The sequence below is a fragment of the Stegodyphus dumicola genome, chromosome X2, assembly GCF_044657685.1.
Source record: "Stegodyphus dumicola isolate Sdum_Otavi_A_Nest chromosome X2, ASM4465768v1".
Lineage (NCBI taxonomy): Eukaryota > Metazoa > Arthropoda > Arachnida > Araneae > Eresidae > Stegodyphus > Stegodyphus dumicola.
The window spans coordinates 60,004,830-60,019,984 of NC_140781.1; the positions used below are offsets into that span (position 1 = coordinate 60,004,830).

A 15,155-nucleotide genomic window follows, 5' to 3' on the forward strand; every position below is an offset into this window, starting at 1 on the left:
CGTAATTTTGGATACCAGTGTCAAAACGTCTGTCAAATTTAATAAGCATTCTTTCAGTATGAATATACGTCGGATATTATAGTGAAAGTCATATTGCAAAACCTGGGTCTTTATTTTTGCAGGTTGCATTTTTGCACTTATGTTGTAAATAGTGCAGAAATTTCTATTTAATGACCCACTAAAGTTTTTTTTTTTTTTTTTAATAATGAAACACTAACCGGCTTTCGCTTCTTTTACTTCACTTTATTTCCTTTCTCTTTATCTAAATGTAGTAAATAATTAATAAAAGTATGGTATAAACTAAAGATGCTAATTTTTAGAGAAGATAAAGATTTTTAATTGCAAATAATATTGAAATTTATCGATGATGTCACTCACGGCTTAAATCTGATTCTATCGATCGATGTACGCTATTCGACCCTAGGACATGACGAGTGTTTATATTTTTGTTTGTCATGAACGTTAGTTTTAGTTACCACTTTCCTGTCATTTTGCTGATGCATCTCTTCTATTTTTTCACGCTGTATAAATATTAAGTTTAAATTTAGTTGCCTGGGTTATTGATCGTTTGATGATAAATTTTATAAACAGTTTTTATTTCTGCAAGCTATCAGAAACGTTATCCGTAGTGCTTATCTGTCATTTTATGTGTTCGAATGTTCTATGATTTACGGAGGTATTTTAAATTTAGGTAAGCTCTGTGATTTATACTGTTATTTGTCAAGTTTTACATAGCTGTGTCAGATCAAGTGCTCAAGTTCACGTAATTACTCAAGGACATTTAAATTAATATCCAAGGCCTTTGCTATCGAAACAAGGTTATATTCTTTAACGGCTCTCTTATTTTAAATTCTGCTCGAAAGTGCAGTTTGTGATCGATCTTATTGAATTTGTGCATTCGAAGGATTGTGTTAAAACTGTGCATTCATTATTTTCCTTTTCTTTTTAAACTCTTTTGAACGTTAAATTTTATTTTTCCAGTTTGACCTTAAGTAAATTTTACATTGTATTCATAATTCTGCTATGGTTTGTCAATTTTGTTTTAAAATGAGATTTTTTGCATCTCCGATTTTTGTGTAAAAAGCCGTAATTGTAAACTGTTAAGTAAAATTCTTTTAAATTTTGTTAGGTTGTAGTGATTATTAGATCTTAAGTGAGTTCATTATTTTCATTAATCCGTTTTTCCGTTGTCACTGAGTTTTACTTTTCTTTGAATGATTTAATAAAGCGTATCTGAACAAAAATGTCTTATTTCATTGTTCTGTAACCAAGAAGTTATAAGTTACAGTGAATTGAAAAAATATTTATTGTCAGGTATATAATTTTCTTTTTTATATTTTTTTTTATTGAAGAACAGAATATTTAGACTTGTGATTTATTTGTCCATTTTTTCTAGCCTCTAAATGAGAATAAGGGTGCAAGAAGTAAGATAGTAGTAAGTAGGTCCATGTGTAGATGCTGCTTTTATTTTTCATTTTAAACAACAAAATGCATTACTGTGACAAGTTTAAAATTATATGTGGTAGTTTATGGTTAGCTGCACATTCATTTTCAGCTTTTGTATAAATTTATTATTTTGGTAACATGATAAGAGTCAATCCACATACAGTGGCTCACATTTCTTTTCAAACATTTGCATTTTTGAAATTTATTTGCATAAATTTTGTACTAAATATTGAAACATAAGACTTCAGAAAATTTCTCCTATTTAAGGCCTTTCTTGTTACTAAATATAAAAATGTATCTTGTAATAAAATAATTGGTAAAAGTATAGTTAGGGTACCCCTTGGCGAATTTTGGCGGTACATGGATACTGATTTTGTGCAATTCTTTGACTCGATATTTTGGTTTGCAAGGCGGAGATTTTTGCGATAAAATTCGCCGCTACACAAAGCCAAAATAACAAGACAAAACTCAGTATCCATGTACACATTGACTTATTTTCACTTAAAATAAAATATCTGAATTGCACAAAAATGGCATTGCGCACTCCTTTGACTTTATCCATGTACATGTTGACCTATTTTCACTTAAAAAAAAAAAAAAATACTTGAATTGCACAAAAATAGCGTTGCGCACTCTTTTAACTTTATCCATGTACACGTCGACCTATTTTCACTTAAAAAAACATCCCAGAATTGCACAAACTTGCATTGCACACTCCCTTTACTTTGTCCATGTACACATTGATAGATTCTAGTCAAAGGAGCACCAAATTCTACAATATAGGCAATCAAAAAATACATAATCTCAATAAAATAAATTTTAAACCAAACAATAAAATAACATAAAAAAGGAAAAAACATGTTATACATTTAAGCACTACCAAAAGCAAATATTCACTTACCATGATTTTCGAGTTCGCTTTGTACACCCAGAACCACGTAAAAATAAAAATATCAATCATACTCAAATGACTTTTTTCAAACCAGGTACTCTTTCTGATCGAACACTTCACATAGTGACCATGTGAACCTTTCTTCCTACAAACCCATTCAAATCCATCTAAACAGTTTTTAGGTTCGACTAGACGCATATCCTTCCTACATACAGGACACTTATAATGGCTACTAAGTAAACCTTCATTTACACACCAGTCAATTAAAGCTCTTTTTCCCTTTCGCTCCAAATCGTACAGAAACTTCAAATTAATCTTACTACACTTGGCCATTCTACCATCTAAAGAATCAAACCACAAACAACACACACTACAAAAACGCTTACAACACATCCCATGATTAAAAATTTTCCAGAATCATGCACCCGAATACGTCACAATAGGATTTCCATAACATTGAATTACTCAGTCTACCATAAATGAAACAACTTAACGATAAATCAAACAACAACTTGGTGATAAATCAAAAAACTTGGCGATAAATCAAACAAAAACTTGGCGATAAATCGAACAACAACTTCACCATAATACAAGGGGTACCTTATAGTCTATTCTACCCAAAATAATTTTTTCAAAAAGTGTTAATTAGAAACTCTCATAATAATTTGGATATTCAAAAGTTTTGTTGAATGTTTTGGTAGATGATACTTTTTGTTTTAAATGAAAATACATCCCAAGAATTATCGAAGTTATTTAGTAAACATATATTAACAATTCCATATCTGAAATGAATATGATGGGGTGCTACAAATTAATAATAAAACTGTTAAAAATTTAATTATTAATCATTTTAAAGATGCATAAAATATTCAAAATATCAAAAGTATCATTACTTACCTTTTAACACAACCACATTGCTGTAATTTTGTGATTTTTTACAGATGAAAATGTTAAAGTTACTTCTCGGGTGCAATTTGATGGTTTTTGCGCCTCTTTTCTCTTTTTTTTTTTTTTTATTTTTTTTTTTTTAGAAAGATTCCCAAGCTATCCATGTTTATTGTAAGTAAACATTATCAACATACAAAAAGGAAATGTACTTCAACAGTTTAAAATACAAATTTTAATTCTTGAATAAGGATTATGTAATAAATTTAAAAAAAAAAAAGTAAAACACTTACATTCTTCTGGAAATCTTTCTGTAATTTTTTTGTGCTATTCTTCTACCATAGTGATCTATTTTGGCTTTGAAAAAAAATCAGAGAGTTGTGGAGTTTTGCCTTAGTGCAAACCTCAGCAACAGCTGCATTTCCTCTATGTTCTCTTTAGAAAATTTTCAGCGAAATTCTGTATTCCTGCAGAAATTTTACAGCAGTTTCTTCTACTTCTGGGAAATTTCACAAGCTTTTATTTTAAAACTAAGGCAAAAAATATCCCTATTTGTGTATAAAATGTGTTGGGGTAAAAAGAGATTTACAGATGCCCCTTGACAAAAATTTTGTGATTTTTGGCGGTACATGGATACCGAGTTTGTGTAATTCTGTGACTTGTTTTTTTTGGCTTTGTGTAGCACCGATTTTTGGCACAAAAATTGCCACCTATGTACACTTAAGAAAACATCAGAGACAAAAAAAAATTGCCGCCTGTTTTCACTTAAAAAAACATCAACCTGTTTCCACTTAAAAATATCGGAGAATTGCACAAACTTGGCATTGCGCACTCCCATGACTCTGTCCATGTACACATCGATCTATTTTCACTTAAAAAGGTCGAAGGAGCAGCCAACAAAAAAATTTATAATCTCCAATAAACTACATTTTAAATAAAACAATCAAATAACATAAAAAAGGAATCTTCACTTCATAAAGGAAATATACACTTACCTTATTTAGAAATTTTCTTGTCTTCAGTCAGACAAAATTCATTAACAGCATCCAAACACTTCCTAAAATTATCTGAACTAGAATCTACATACTGGCATCACCACATAAATTCACAAAGAGTCAAAAATATTCTCCGTAGTGCCCAGGGGCGTAGTTAGAGGGGGGGCATCTGTACCCGGGCGCAGAATCCAGGGGGCGCCAAACTGATGTTACGACATTTTAGAATTAAATATTTTCCATCCTTGGCAAGCAGTAGAAGGCGCGAAATCTTCAGTTGTCCCTGGGCGCTGAAAACCGTAGCTACGACTCTGGTAGTGCCGGTATCCTCTGACATTCAACCATACGCATTTCTTTCCTTATAAACAAGACACTTATAATAGCAACTAAGTAAACCTTCGTTTGCACATCAGTCAATTAATGCTATTTTCCCCTTTCATTCCAAGTTGTACAGAAACTTCAAATTAATCTCACCACACTCAGCCATTTTACCATCTAAACCACAAGCCAAGCAATGAACTTCCCAATGAACAAACACCACAAGCCCTTACTTATCTTTCCCATCATTCAAATTCACCACAATCACGCAACCAATTACATCATAATAGGGTTTCCATAACATTCAACTACTCAGGTTACCATAAATGAAACAACAACTTCACAGTAATATTAGGGACACCCTTAAATCTACTCTAACCACTGTTGGAACTAGAAATACTACAAACAATAGCACATATGAAAATATAGGTGTTCCTTGACTGAAGGACTGTTATGAGCATGGTTGCCAGGAGAATGGTTATGTGCATTCTTACTAGAGTTTGGGAGATTCTGAAAATTTGGCAACTTGTACTAAAATGGTTACGTTAATACGTAAGTACCAGATATTCCTTGATGTAACGTGTTCAACTATCTTTAATGTTACATAAAATGATAGAAATTGTATGAAACTGTTGAAAGTGCCCTGTAGTTTAAACCGCGTCCCAAGCTAACATCATGAAATAGATTTATCCTATGAAGAACAAATAAGACCCAAACACTTGTGCTGTAAAACTAACAGCGGATTTTGAGCAATATTTTGCAATGAAACTTTTTAAAAGCACATGGATGTGTTTGACGATCAGCAGGAAGGAAATTCTTCATCAACAAGAAAAGAGCACACAAATTCCATAATCAAACATTTATCACTTAGAAACAATGTTATATTTGTAGATGAGTAAAAATTTAATATATTTGGGTGTGTTGGAGGAAATATTGTGCCACGAAACTTGAATGAACAATTCGAAATGTCTGTTGTTTACTCTTAAGCATTTGGGGGCTGATCTTTGGAATATGGTAACTGGTAGTTTGGCGACATTTTGGAGGCGATAAAGGTTGCTACCTAGGACTTTGGTAATAATGTGAGAAGTACCCAGTTCCGATTATGCATTATTTTGTGTAAGGGAAATGAGAGATCATGAGATATGTCATGTGACATTAATGGACGAATTACAGTTCTTTAATCGGAAAAGGGGGGGAATTTGGAAAACTGTAGTACTATATTATTTTGTATTAAGCTTCATTGTGTGTTGTGTGAAATAGTGGAAGTGTGCGTGCCACGTAATGAAGATTCTGAAGATTAGGTAAGTTAGTATTTTTAATCATTTGAGGATATTATTTTTATGCATTGTTCTAAATGTAAGGAGTAAATAAATTAATATGATATTATTGGAAAATTATTATTAGCAATGATTTAGTTTAAAGTAATTAGGATTGTAATCTAATTTTTATTAATTTAATGTATGTGCTTATTTATATTTTAAGTAGTGTTTTTTAATTTAATTATATTTTAATTTAATGATCGTGATTTTGTGAGTTATATGTTTGTAGTATTTTGGAATAGGTTTCAATAGAATACGTTGAGTATTTTCATGCATTTTCGTGAAATTTTTCTAATTTATGAGAAAAAGGCAGTGTACATGGATATAGTGAAGAGTGTGCACAATGCCATTTTTGTGCAATTCTGAAATGTTTTTTAAGTAAAAATAAGTCGACGTGTACATGGTTTAGTGATATTTTAATTAAATGATAGTTATTTTGTGAATTTTATGTTTGTAGGAATTTGGTATATGTTTCAGTTGAAGTAAACGTGCATGGAAGTAATTTAAATATTTGACACTAAGTATTTGTAACCATGTAATGTTTGCGGTATGAATTCGTTGGTGACCTTTATAATATAATAGATAATTTAGAGGTAAAAGTTTTTGGATATTTTATTTATTTTATACGTGGAAATGTTCATCCTTGGAAAGGGTATATAGTTTTTCGAGATCAGGTAATTTCATATATGTGCTTTTTACTGAGTTTAAAGATTCACAGAATTTTTTTGCATTTTTGTGCAAATTTTTGTAATTTATGAGAAAATAGTAGTGTAGATGGATAAAGTTAAGAGTGTGTGCAATGCCATTTTTGTGCAATTCTGGGATTTTTTTTAAGTAAAAATAGGTCGACGTGTAAATGGTTTATGTGTATGTGCTATTCTGAAAAACATGCAAGGAGTTTGCGATTGTGCACTTTTTCCCAATTTTGCAGTTAATATTTGTCATGATTAAGCAGTTTTGTTACATAAAATTTCTAGCATAAGTGTAATTCGGCTAGTAGATTGTTGGAAAAAGTGTTCAGTAAATAAAAAGAAAAGAAACATGTCTTTACTTTGTGAAGACAAAATGGCGGCGAAAAAAAATAGAGGGTTGCTGTAGCAGAGTTGGTCGCCAAATTTTCACCAAAAAATTGCCAAGTTACCATAATCCAAAGATAAACCCATTTGGGTGGAGGTATAATGATTTGGGAATGTTTCACTGCCTGTTGAATGGAAAATTTAGTTTTTATAGAAAATCATGTAGATCAATATAAATATATTTGATGAAAACCTGAAAGCATTTGCAAGAAAACTTGGCTGTTGTAACTAGAACTGTTTGAACAGCCTTAGAATGCAAGGTACATTCAAGTTTTATCAGGATAACAATCCTAACATTGAATCATAAGTGCTTACTTGTGATTATTATGCTGCTGTCTTGAAATTATCAAAACTCTTCCATATTCTTTGGACTTAAAAATCCTGTCAAGCATGTGTGGAGTGAGTTGGTAGAAACGACTAAGGAAACTTGATATTTCTTCAAAAGCTCTAGTGAAAGCAATTCTTAGAGGAGTGTAACAAAATGGAACATTCTTACTTGAAAATATTAGCTGAATCCATGTCAGAGTACATCAAAACTGTTTTTTCAGCTGAAGGATATTCAAAGAAATATTGAATGGCACATTATTTTTATGTTTTTATTAAATATAAATTGTTTGTTGAAATTGTCTGAATACTTATAAGAGCTCATTTTTAGAACATTTTGAATAAATTATTTTTTTAACAAAACTGTTTTGAATAACATTTTTCAAAACATGGCGAACTTAAAAAAAAAATGATCAAATGTATATGTGAAAGAAAAATACAGTCATTTCGCTGGTATTTAGTGACAGATAAGGGAGAAGTTAAATATATTTAACTCTTTGCCAGGCTGATGCTAAGTGATTTTGGTTGAATTTTCTCCATTATTTTCCTTTTTTCTACTACTACTGAATTCAACACACTCAGTGTTGACATTATCACTTAACTTTTCCGCAGTTGGTTCATTTTGACACTTCTTTGTCAACTTTATGCCAGTTGCTAAATATGCACCAAAGTTTCAAACCTGATTGCCATTTTTGCCACTAAACAGAATAACATCAATTCAGGAATTTTCTTTCCTAGATTTTCAGTTGCTTAGGCAGCTGCCATATGTGATATCGTGTAAGGTAATCGCAAATGCAATGTTACTAACCCTGATATAATATGCAGTCTATAAAATGGCAAAATAGGCTTTGACCTTCCAGGTTCCTACCTCATTTAATCTCGTGGTGACAACTGCATAAAAAGAAGCAAGTATTTTCAGCTTTTTTATGCCATAAAGTCTGTTTCATTTGTCGTTTAGTATTTTTCTGCATTTAAGAAAATAGTTATTCTTTTCATGAAACCTTTTTATGTTTCATTAGGGATGCCGCCATCTAATTACATTTCATGCCAATGTTTATGTTTTATACCAAGTGACACCTAGTTAACAGTATGTTCATTTTTATCTCTTTCTATCCGTTTAGTACTGATTTGTTAAAACCACTGAATACTTGTAGTTTGAACTTGGGCAGATGGGCATACGAGCCAGTTTCCCTTAAAAAGTTCTCCATGAAGGCCTCTCTTCACTTAGGCAGATAGTGTTTGTGTGCTTTGTCATATTGAACCCATTAAATAAGTTCATTTTGTGAAAGATTTATAATGGATTGTTGAAAGAAAGACTTTCAGCTATTTTCAGTAACTTGGTGATTGGTCATTTGATTATCGGTATTTTCACTTTTAACAGAATTTTGTTTCATGGCATTTTCGTCCAAATTTTCTTCAAGTTTTTTATAATATTATGTATTTTACATATTTCCAAGCAGCAGCAACTATAAAAATTGCACCTTCTTTCACTGAATTCAACCCTGTAATTAGCATTTAAAAAAAAAAAATTGCACAAAGACGTTGCTATTAAGTTCTGAGTCAGTCTTTGATGTATTGGTTGGATCAAAGATGGATTCGTTGGTAAAAGTTATAATAGAGCGAAGTTTCCCTATACTGGTTCAGAGGCTGTGATATGCCCTTTGCAGTTATTTGGAAGCTCAGAGCTACAGCGAAGCTAAAACTTTTCAAGATTATTTTAACCGCTGATGCTAAGTTTTTAATGATACCCAGCTTAATTGTTTATTTCTGTTTCATTCTGTTAGCAATATTTTTATCAGGTTTTGAAAATATTTTAAACGAATGGAGGTATTTAAAGAAAACAGGGCATTAAAATTAGGACCTACTGGAAAATGGTGAAAAGCTTTTCCAGATATTATTGAATAAAAGGCTAATGCTTCCAAAAATTTTTGAATGAAAGGGTAATGCTTCTAGATATTATTGAGTAAAAGGCAGTCACATGGCAGGAATGTGGTGAAACAGGTGCTGAATCATTAGTTGCCACATTATCAGACTTTTGCTGTAATGCGACTTATATTATATGTCTAGGATTATTTTTGCTATTATAATTAATACATTGCATATTTTTTCAGTATACAGTGTCTGAAAAAGTGCAGGAGAACCTAGCGCTTAACCGTTTTATGATCATCAACGAGCTGAGCTCACATTCCACTTACGCACTGCAGTAGGCACAAGCAAACACAGATTGCATTAAAAATTTACAACTGACAGCTATCGTGCATATTTGGAAAGAAGATTTGTTTAATCTCACTTCTGCCAAAGGGTTAAACTCGTAAGTACTTTTTTTAACATGCAAAAAGTTGCTAATATTGCAGATAGTGGTTAGATTATTTAAATCTCATCACTAATATGATTGTAGCAGTTTGAGTTCAGAGAAATGAAATTAATTGAATGGGATAAAGAACCTATTTTATTTGTAGTATTTAATTTCTCTTGTAGTGCATAATGGTAATGAATTGATTTAGTTAAAAAAATTAAATTTTTAAAATGGGTTACTCAATAAAAATTTTGTAGAATTTTAAGAGTTGGCAGGCTTTTTCAAACTTGCAGGAAATACTGCGTTATACCTTGTAACATCAAATAATGATGTGACTTTGGTTAATATCCTGTTAGGAACTACTTATAAGCAGTCATTTATTGGAAAATTTTTATGACTATGTTCCCTTATGATCGAAAAGATATTTTGTATTTTTGCATAAGAAATGAGATTTATAATTTATTTTAACTGTTCATGTAAGCCTGTTTCTAAACATTTTTTTAAAGTCTATTCTTTTTTCTTTAAATTATTTTAAGTATATGTTGCAAATAATTCTGCTTAAAATTAGTTGATGGTACTCTCTCTCTAGGTTTAGGGATCTGCTTCATAAATTTCATTGAAATGTATTTCTCTCAAGCTTACACTAAAGAAAATTATCTAGAAGGATGCATGCAGTTTTAAAAGCTACCCGTGGGAAAATGTTATAAGCACATTGTGTAGGAAATATGGATTCAGAAGTCAAACAGATCATTTTGTTCAGATCTTATTGAAGTAAGAATCATTTTTCTTTTCCAATATTTTAGTTTTACCTTCTGTTTGCATAACAGAGTAGTCATCCTATAACTGAGTAATTCCCTTTCAGTGCTGAAAATTTATCATGCTGCATTCATTTAATTCCTATTAAAATATTTATAAGATAAATCAGTTTTGAATGCTGTAAAGCTGAGGTAAATATTCAAAGAATGGGTAAGTCATTTTATGTAGGCTGTCTTTCTGCGACCATTTTCTCATAAATTTGTCAACCGTTATCTATTGCTGGAGGTGGCCAACTCTCCATATTTGTATCATGCTCATGCCAGCCTGATCTATGTGTTTCTCCTACTTTCTCATATTCTTAAAATTTCTCATGGTATTTTAAACACGCCAACCATGACCCTGAGTACAAACACACATATGCCATTCAGACCAGTTTATTGACGAAATAGTGAGGATGGAACATGAATCATGTTACAAGGATTTTTCCCTGTTTATTTTCACTGTATTCAAATAGCACAGATTTAAAGAGGCAGAAAATATTGTCCAGACATTATAGTGGTTAGGGGAGCCTGACTGCGATACCGAAGGGCCTGGGTTCGAATCCTGGAGAAGGCGTAGTTGTAAAATTGTCTGTCCGTTCATAGGAGGGAACTGTGACCGCCTGTTACATGCCTCCACAATAAAATTCTCACCACTTCTGGCTTTAGGAGTGGCCAGTGCCATTATAGGCAAGTGCTGCCATTGGAAAAAATAATAAGGAGCCAGCAAATTACTTTTAAGTAATCTAAGATAATATGCTGGTGGTCATTTGTAATAAACTCTTTCTTTACATTGTGTTTAATTTTGTACATTATGTACACTCATGCTTAAAAAATAAGCAACAAAGGCAAAACACAGAATAAAACAAAACATATTTAGTGGATATGTGTGAAATTGATAGAAAAAGTACATGTTCTTAAATGTATACATGCAGAAAAATGCATAGACAGCTTTTATTCACAAAAACAAGTCTATATGATAATTGCTTTGGTCAAAATATAGGCATATAGCCTTAGTTGCTATGGCATATTTTTGTCAGTAAACGAATATATCTTATTCTTTGCAGAATTTAGTTTTAAGCAATGAAGAAACTTTTCGTTATTAAATAACCAAACAGATTTCCTAAAATGTCAAGAAATCTTGCAGTGTGTGTTTCTGTAGCTATAGTGAATAAATTTATTGGGAGTACAAATAAGTCTCCACCGGTTTTTATAAAAAAATTGGGTATTTATTGTGAAAAAAATGGTACCTTATGTTTTATTCAAAGTATTGTCCATCACTTAGCCATTACTTTTCCCCATAGCAGCAGGACACCATGTCGGAAAAATGCTTCATCTTTTGCGACTATCCACGAATCGACCCAATTTTTGGTATCTTCATGTGATGTGAAGTGCTTGGTATCTTCATATGATGTGAAATGTGCTCAAATAGGCCATGTGTCATCGATCAAAACAAGTAGTAATCAGAAGGAGCAATAGCTGATGAATATATCGGGTAGGGTAAAACTTCTCTTTTGTGTGTTTCGAAATATATTTTGATTAGTACCGCAACATCTGAAGAGCATTATCACGCAGGCGAATAATTCTGTCGTGTGTGGGGTAGTAGTGGATGTTCTTTTAATGTGCAGCTTATTCTCATGAGTTATGCTCGTTAGAGAGTTCCAGTAATGGTTTCATTTGGTTTGAGCAATTCATAATACACGACACCAAGCTGATCCCACAATATACACAACATGATTTTTTTCCATAAATATACAGCTTGGCTGTTGATGGTTGAAGCATGGCCAGGTAGTCCCAAGATCTCTTCTTTGGGTTATCATAGGGGATCCATTTTTCATCACCATTGACTATACAGTGCAAAAAAAAAACTGTTTCATTTATGCCTGGCAAGCAACATTTCACATGTAAAAAATCGGCATTCAACGTTTCTTGGCTTCAGTTCATATGGAACACAATTTCCTTGCTTTTGATTCATTCCCAATAATTTTTAATGATGTGAAATTGCTTGTTGAGTCACCCCTAATGTAAATGCATGTTCTACTTGCATTTGGCACAAATCTCCATCCAATAGTGCTTCCAGTTCTGCATCTTCATACACTTTCAACCTTCCACTACATTCTTTGTCTTCTACGTCAAATTCACCATTCTTAAACTTTTGAAACCACTCACGACAACTTTTGTCATTTTGGCAGCCTTACCATATGCTTCTACAAGTAATCGATGTGCCTTACTACAGATTTTTTTAAATTAAAGAAGTAAAACAAAAGTTCCCACAAATGACGCTTATTCGGCTCAAAACTTGTTATTTTCACACACAAAAAAAATATATGATGCTGATGTAAAATCTCTACTATTTCAAGGTTATGTTGTTGACTCATATCTAACCTTACGATATGATATTTTACATCAGACGACTTAACTTTCTAGTGACACCATCTTTGGTTAAATGGCAGAGATTTGTTTTGTGCACTAGATAGAATATTCTGATGCATAAAAAGCTTTTGTTGACAAGAAAGAGTTCCAGCTTCATATGCAATATTATTAAATTGTGCCTGTAGCTTACCAGTATATAAATTGCATCAAAGTAAATTTTATGGGATATTATGTATAAATTTTATATAATTTTAGGTTGTCTTTGAATGTGAAAAATTTGACTTTTTAGTCTGTTCATGCTCATATAAAAGAAGACTCTTCTCTTTGAAAATGCTATTTAAAATATTCATGCTATGTTTTAAAATGTGTACAATGTTCTGTTAATTTCATTGTAATGTTTTAGGAAACTTCATAAAATGAAGTATCAGCGGCTGGTATCTAGTACTACACCATCTTCTCTGCAGGAATGGTTGGAACAAGAACTTGAGAATCGCAATATTGATGGTGTTTATGCACGTTACATTTTGAGCCTTCTGCAACAAGATAATTTTGATGTTGAACCATTTGAATGTGAGCATGCCAAAAATGCCCAGCACAAGATGTTGCACAAGGTACTAGTCTTCAAAAGAAACTTCACATTTTATATTTAATTGTATTTTTTGCAGATTAGGGGGCTTAATTGGTGCACAAAAGAGTAAATGAACTGATTCACATGTTTTATTTGCATTAAGATTTCCATCAAATTGTATTAATGAACTGAATCACTGTTTATACATCCTTCAAAGAATTACAAAATATGCATACATGAAATTTCAGTTAAGAAAGGATCATGCGTATTTTTAGTGTTAGATATTTAGCTCTGCTTCTATGTTATTCCTATTGTACATATTTAAGTTTATTGTTCTGGTTTAGCTTAAAATGCTATTTGTATTATAAAAAATTGAAAAAAAAAATGTTTCTGAAATTATTAAAAATCAGTCTGCATACCTACCAACTTTTACAAATTTTTCGTAATTTTTACGAAAATGCATTTGTCTTTACGATTTTACGATCGTAATCCATTTTTTACGATTTTTTTCCTTTTTCAAGTGTTTTTAGTGATTTTTGTCGAATTTTTAGAATTTTTCGCCAATTGCATCGTGCTTTACCGCCAACTACCGACTACTTCGAATCCAGTAACCTGTGGTTTCTCCCAACTCACTGCTTAACCAGCCAATCCAATGCGCTGAACTTGTTTCTCCCACTCTTTTCTTTGTGGGCGCCAGATTATTTTTTTAGCGTGGATTGTCGCATTCTCTTTTTTTTTTTTTTTTTTTTTTTTTTTTTTGTTTGCACGTGCTGCGAATTTTCTTAATACGTCATTGTTACGAAATGAGTTAAAAAAAACCGTATTCTCAATATTTTCGTCCTGCCTGCAAAGCCGAATTTCCAACAATTAAAGAATCCTTCAAAGGAAATAACTATGCATTTTGCAACGTGTGCGTGTGTGACTTCACGGTGGAAGAAGTCACAGTGGAAGAAGCGACATTGTAAAGCATGTTAAGTCTAAAAAGCATGAAGTTAATGCTTCGGCTTCAACAACGTCAAAGAAAGTGGATGATTTTTTTTTCAAATTTGGATGCCGATGTCATTTTGGCAGAGTGTTTGTTTACTGCATTCCTCATCGAACACAACGTGCCGCTTAGCGCTGCCGATCACGCCGGTCAACTTTTCAGACGGATGTTTCCTGACTCCAAGATTGCTCAGAAATATGCTTGTGCTCGCACGAAAACATCTTCTATTGTAAACGAAATTGCTTGCGATGCACAAAGTAAAAAGATAGCTGCACTCCCGAATTCAGCATTTTCGGTGTCAATCGATGGCAGCAATGACAGCGATTACAAGCTTTACCCCATCGTTGTCACATATTTCTGTGATGTTTCTAATGAAATGAAAACTCATCTTTTGCATCTTCCATTGTTAAATGGAGACGCTACGGGGGAAAATATTTCCTCCTTGGTAATTAATGAGTTGAAACAACTTAACATCCCAATATCAAACTGCATTTCATTTGGTGCAGATAATGCTTATGTCATGGTGGGTGACAAAAAGGATGTAGCCTCTTTCCTCAAAAAAGAACAAAATGAATTAATTGTTATTGGATGCCCATGCCACTTAATTAATTTGGCAGCAGAAAAAGCTGCAGCTGCTTTATCATTAAATATTGACCAGCTTCTGATTGATGTGTTTTTCTATCTGGAAAGAAGTGTAAAAAGGAAAGAAAGCCTAAAGAATTTCCAAGAACTGTGCTCTGGTGAAACGAGAAAAAATTCTGAAACATGTATGCACGAGATGGTTATCCTTAGGCAGAGCGCTAGGAAGGTTTATTGAACAGTGGGATGCATTGCTAAAATATTTCCACAAAGAGACCAAAACGAAACCACAGATCCCATCAAATTTG

General features: G+C 32.3%; 1 protein-coding gene across 2 annotated transcripts in view; it reads left to right on the top strand.

Annotated features, from left to right (window-relative positions):
- Positions 1 to 242: 242 nt before the first annotated feature.
- LOC118199210 (uncharacterized) overlaps positions 243 to 15,155 on the top strand; it is an 85,020-nt gene continuing 70,107 nt past the window's right edge. Inside the window, exons 1-4 of one of the 2 annotated variants that reach the window (XM_085809498.1) lie at positions 243 to 691; positions 9,364 to 9,563; positions 10,138 to 10,319; positions 13,119 to 13,326. In XM_085809498.1, coding sequence (XP_085665624.1) covers positions 13,132 to 13,326 — 195 coding nt within the window. In that variant the 5' untranslated portion in view covers positions 243 to 691; positions 9,364 to 9,563; positions 10,138 to 10,319; positions 13,119 to 13,131. Of the gene's footprint in view, positions 692 to 1,369; positions 1,436 to 9,363; positions 9,564 to 10,137; positions 10,320 to 13,118; positions 13,327 to 15,155 lie in introns of those variants that run through there. The other variant, XM_085809497.1, reaches the window with a different exon arrangement.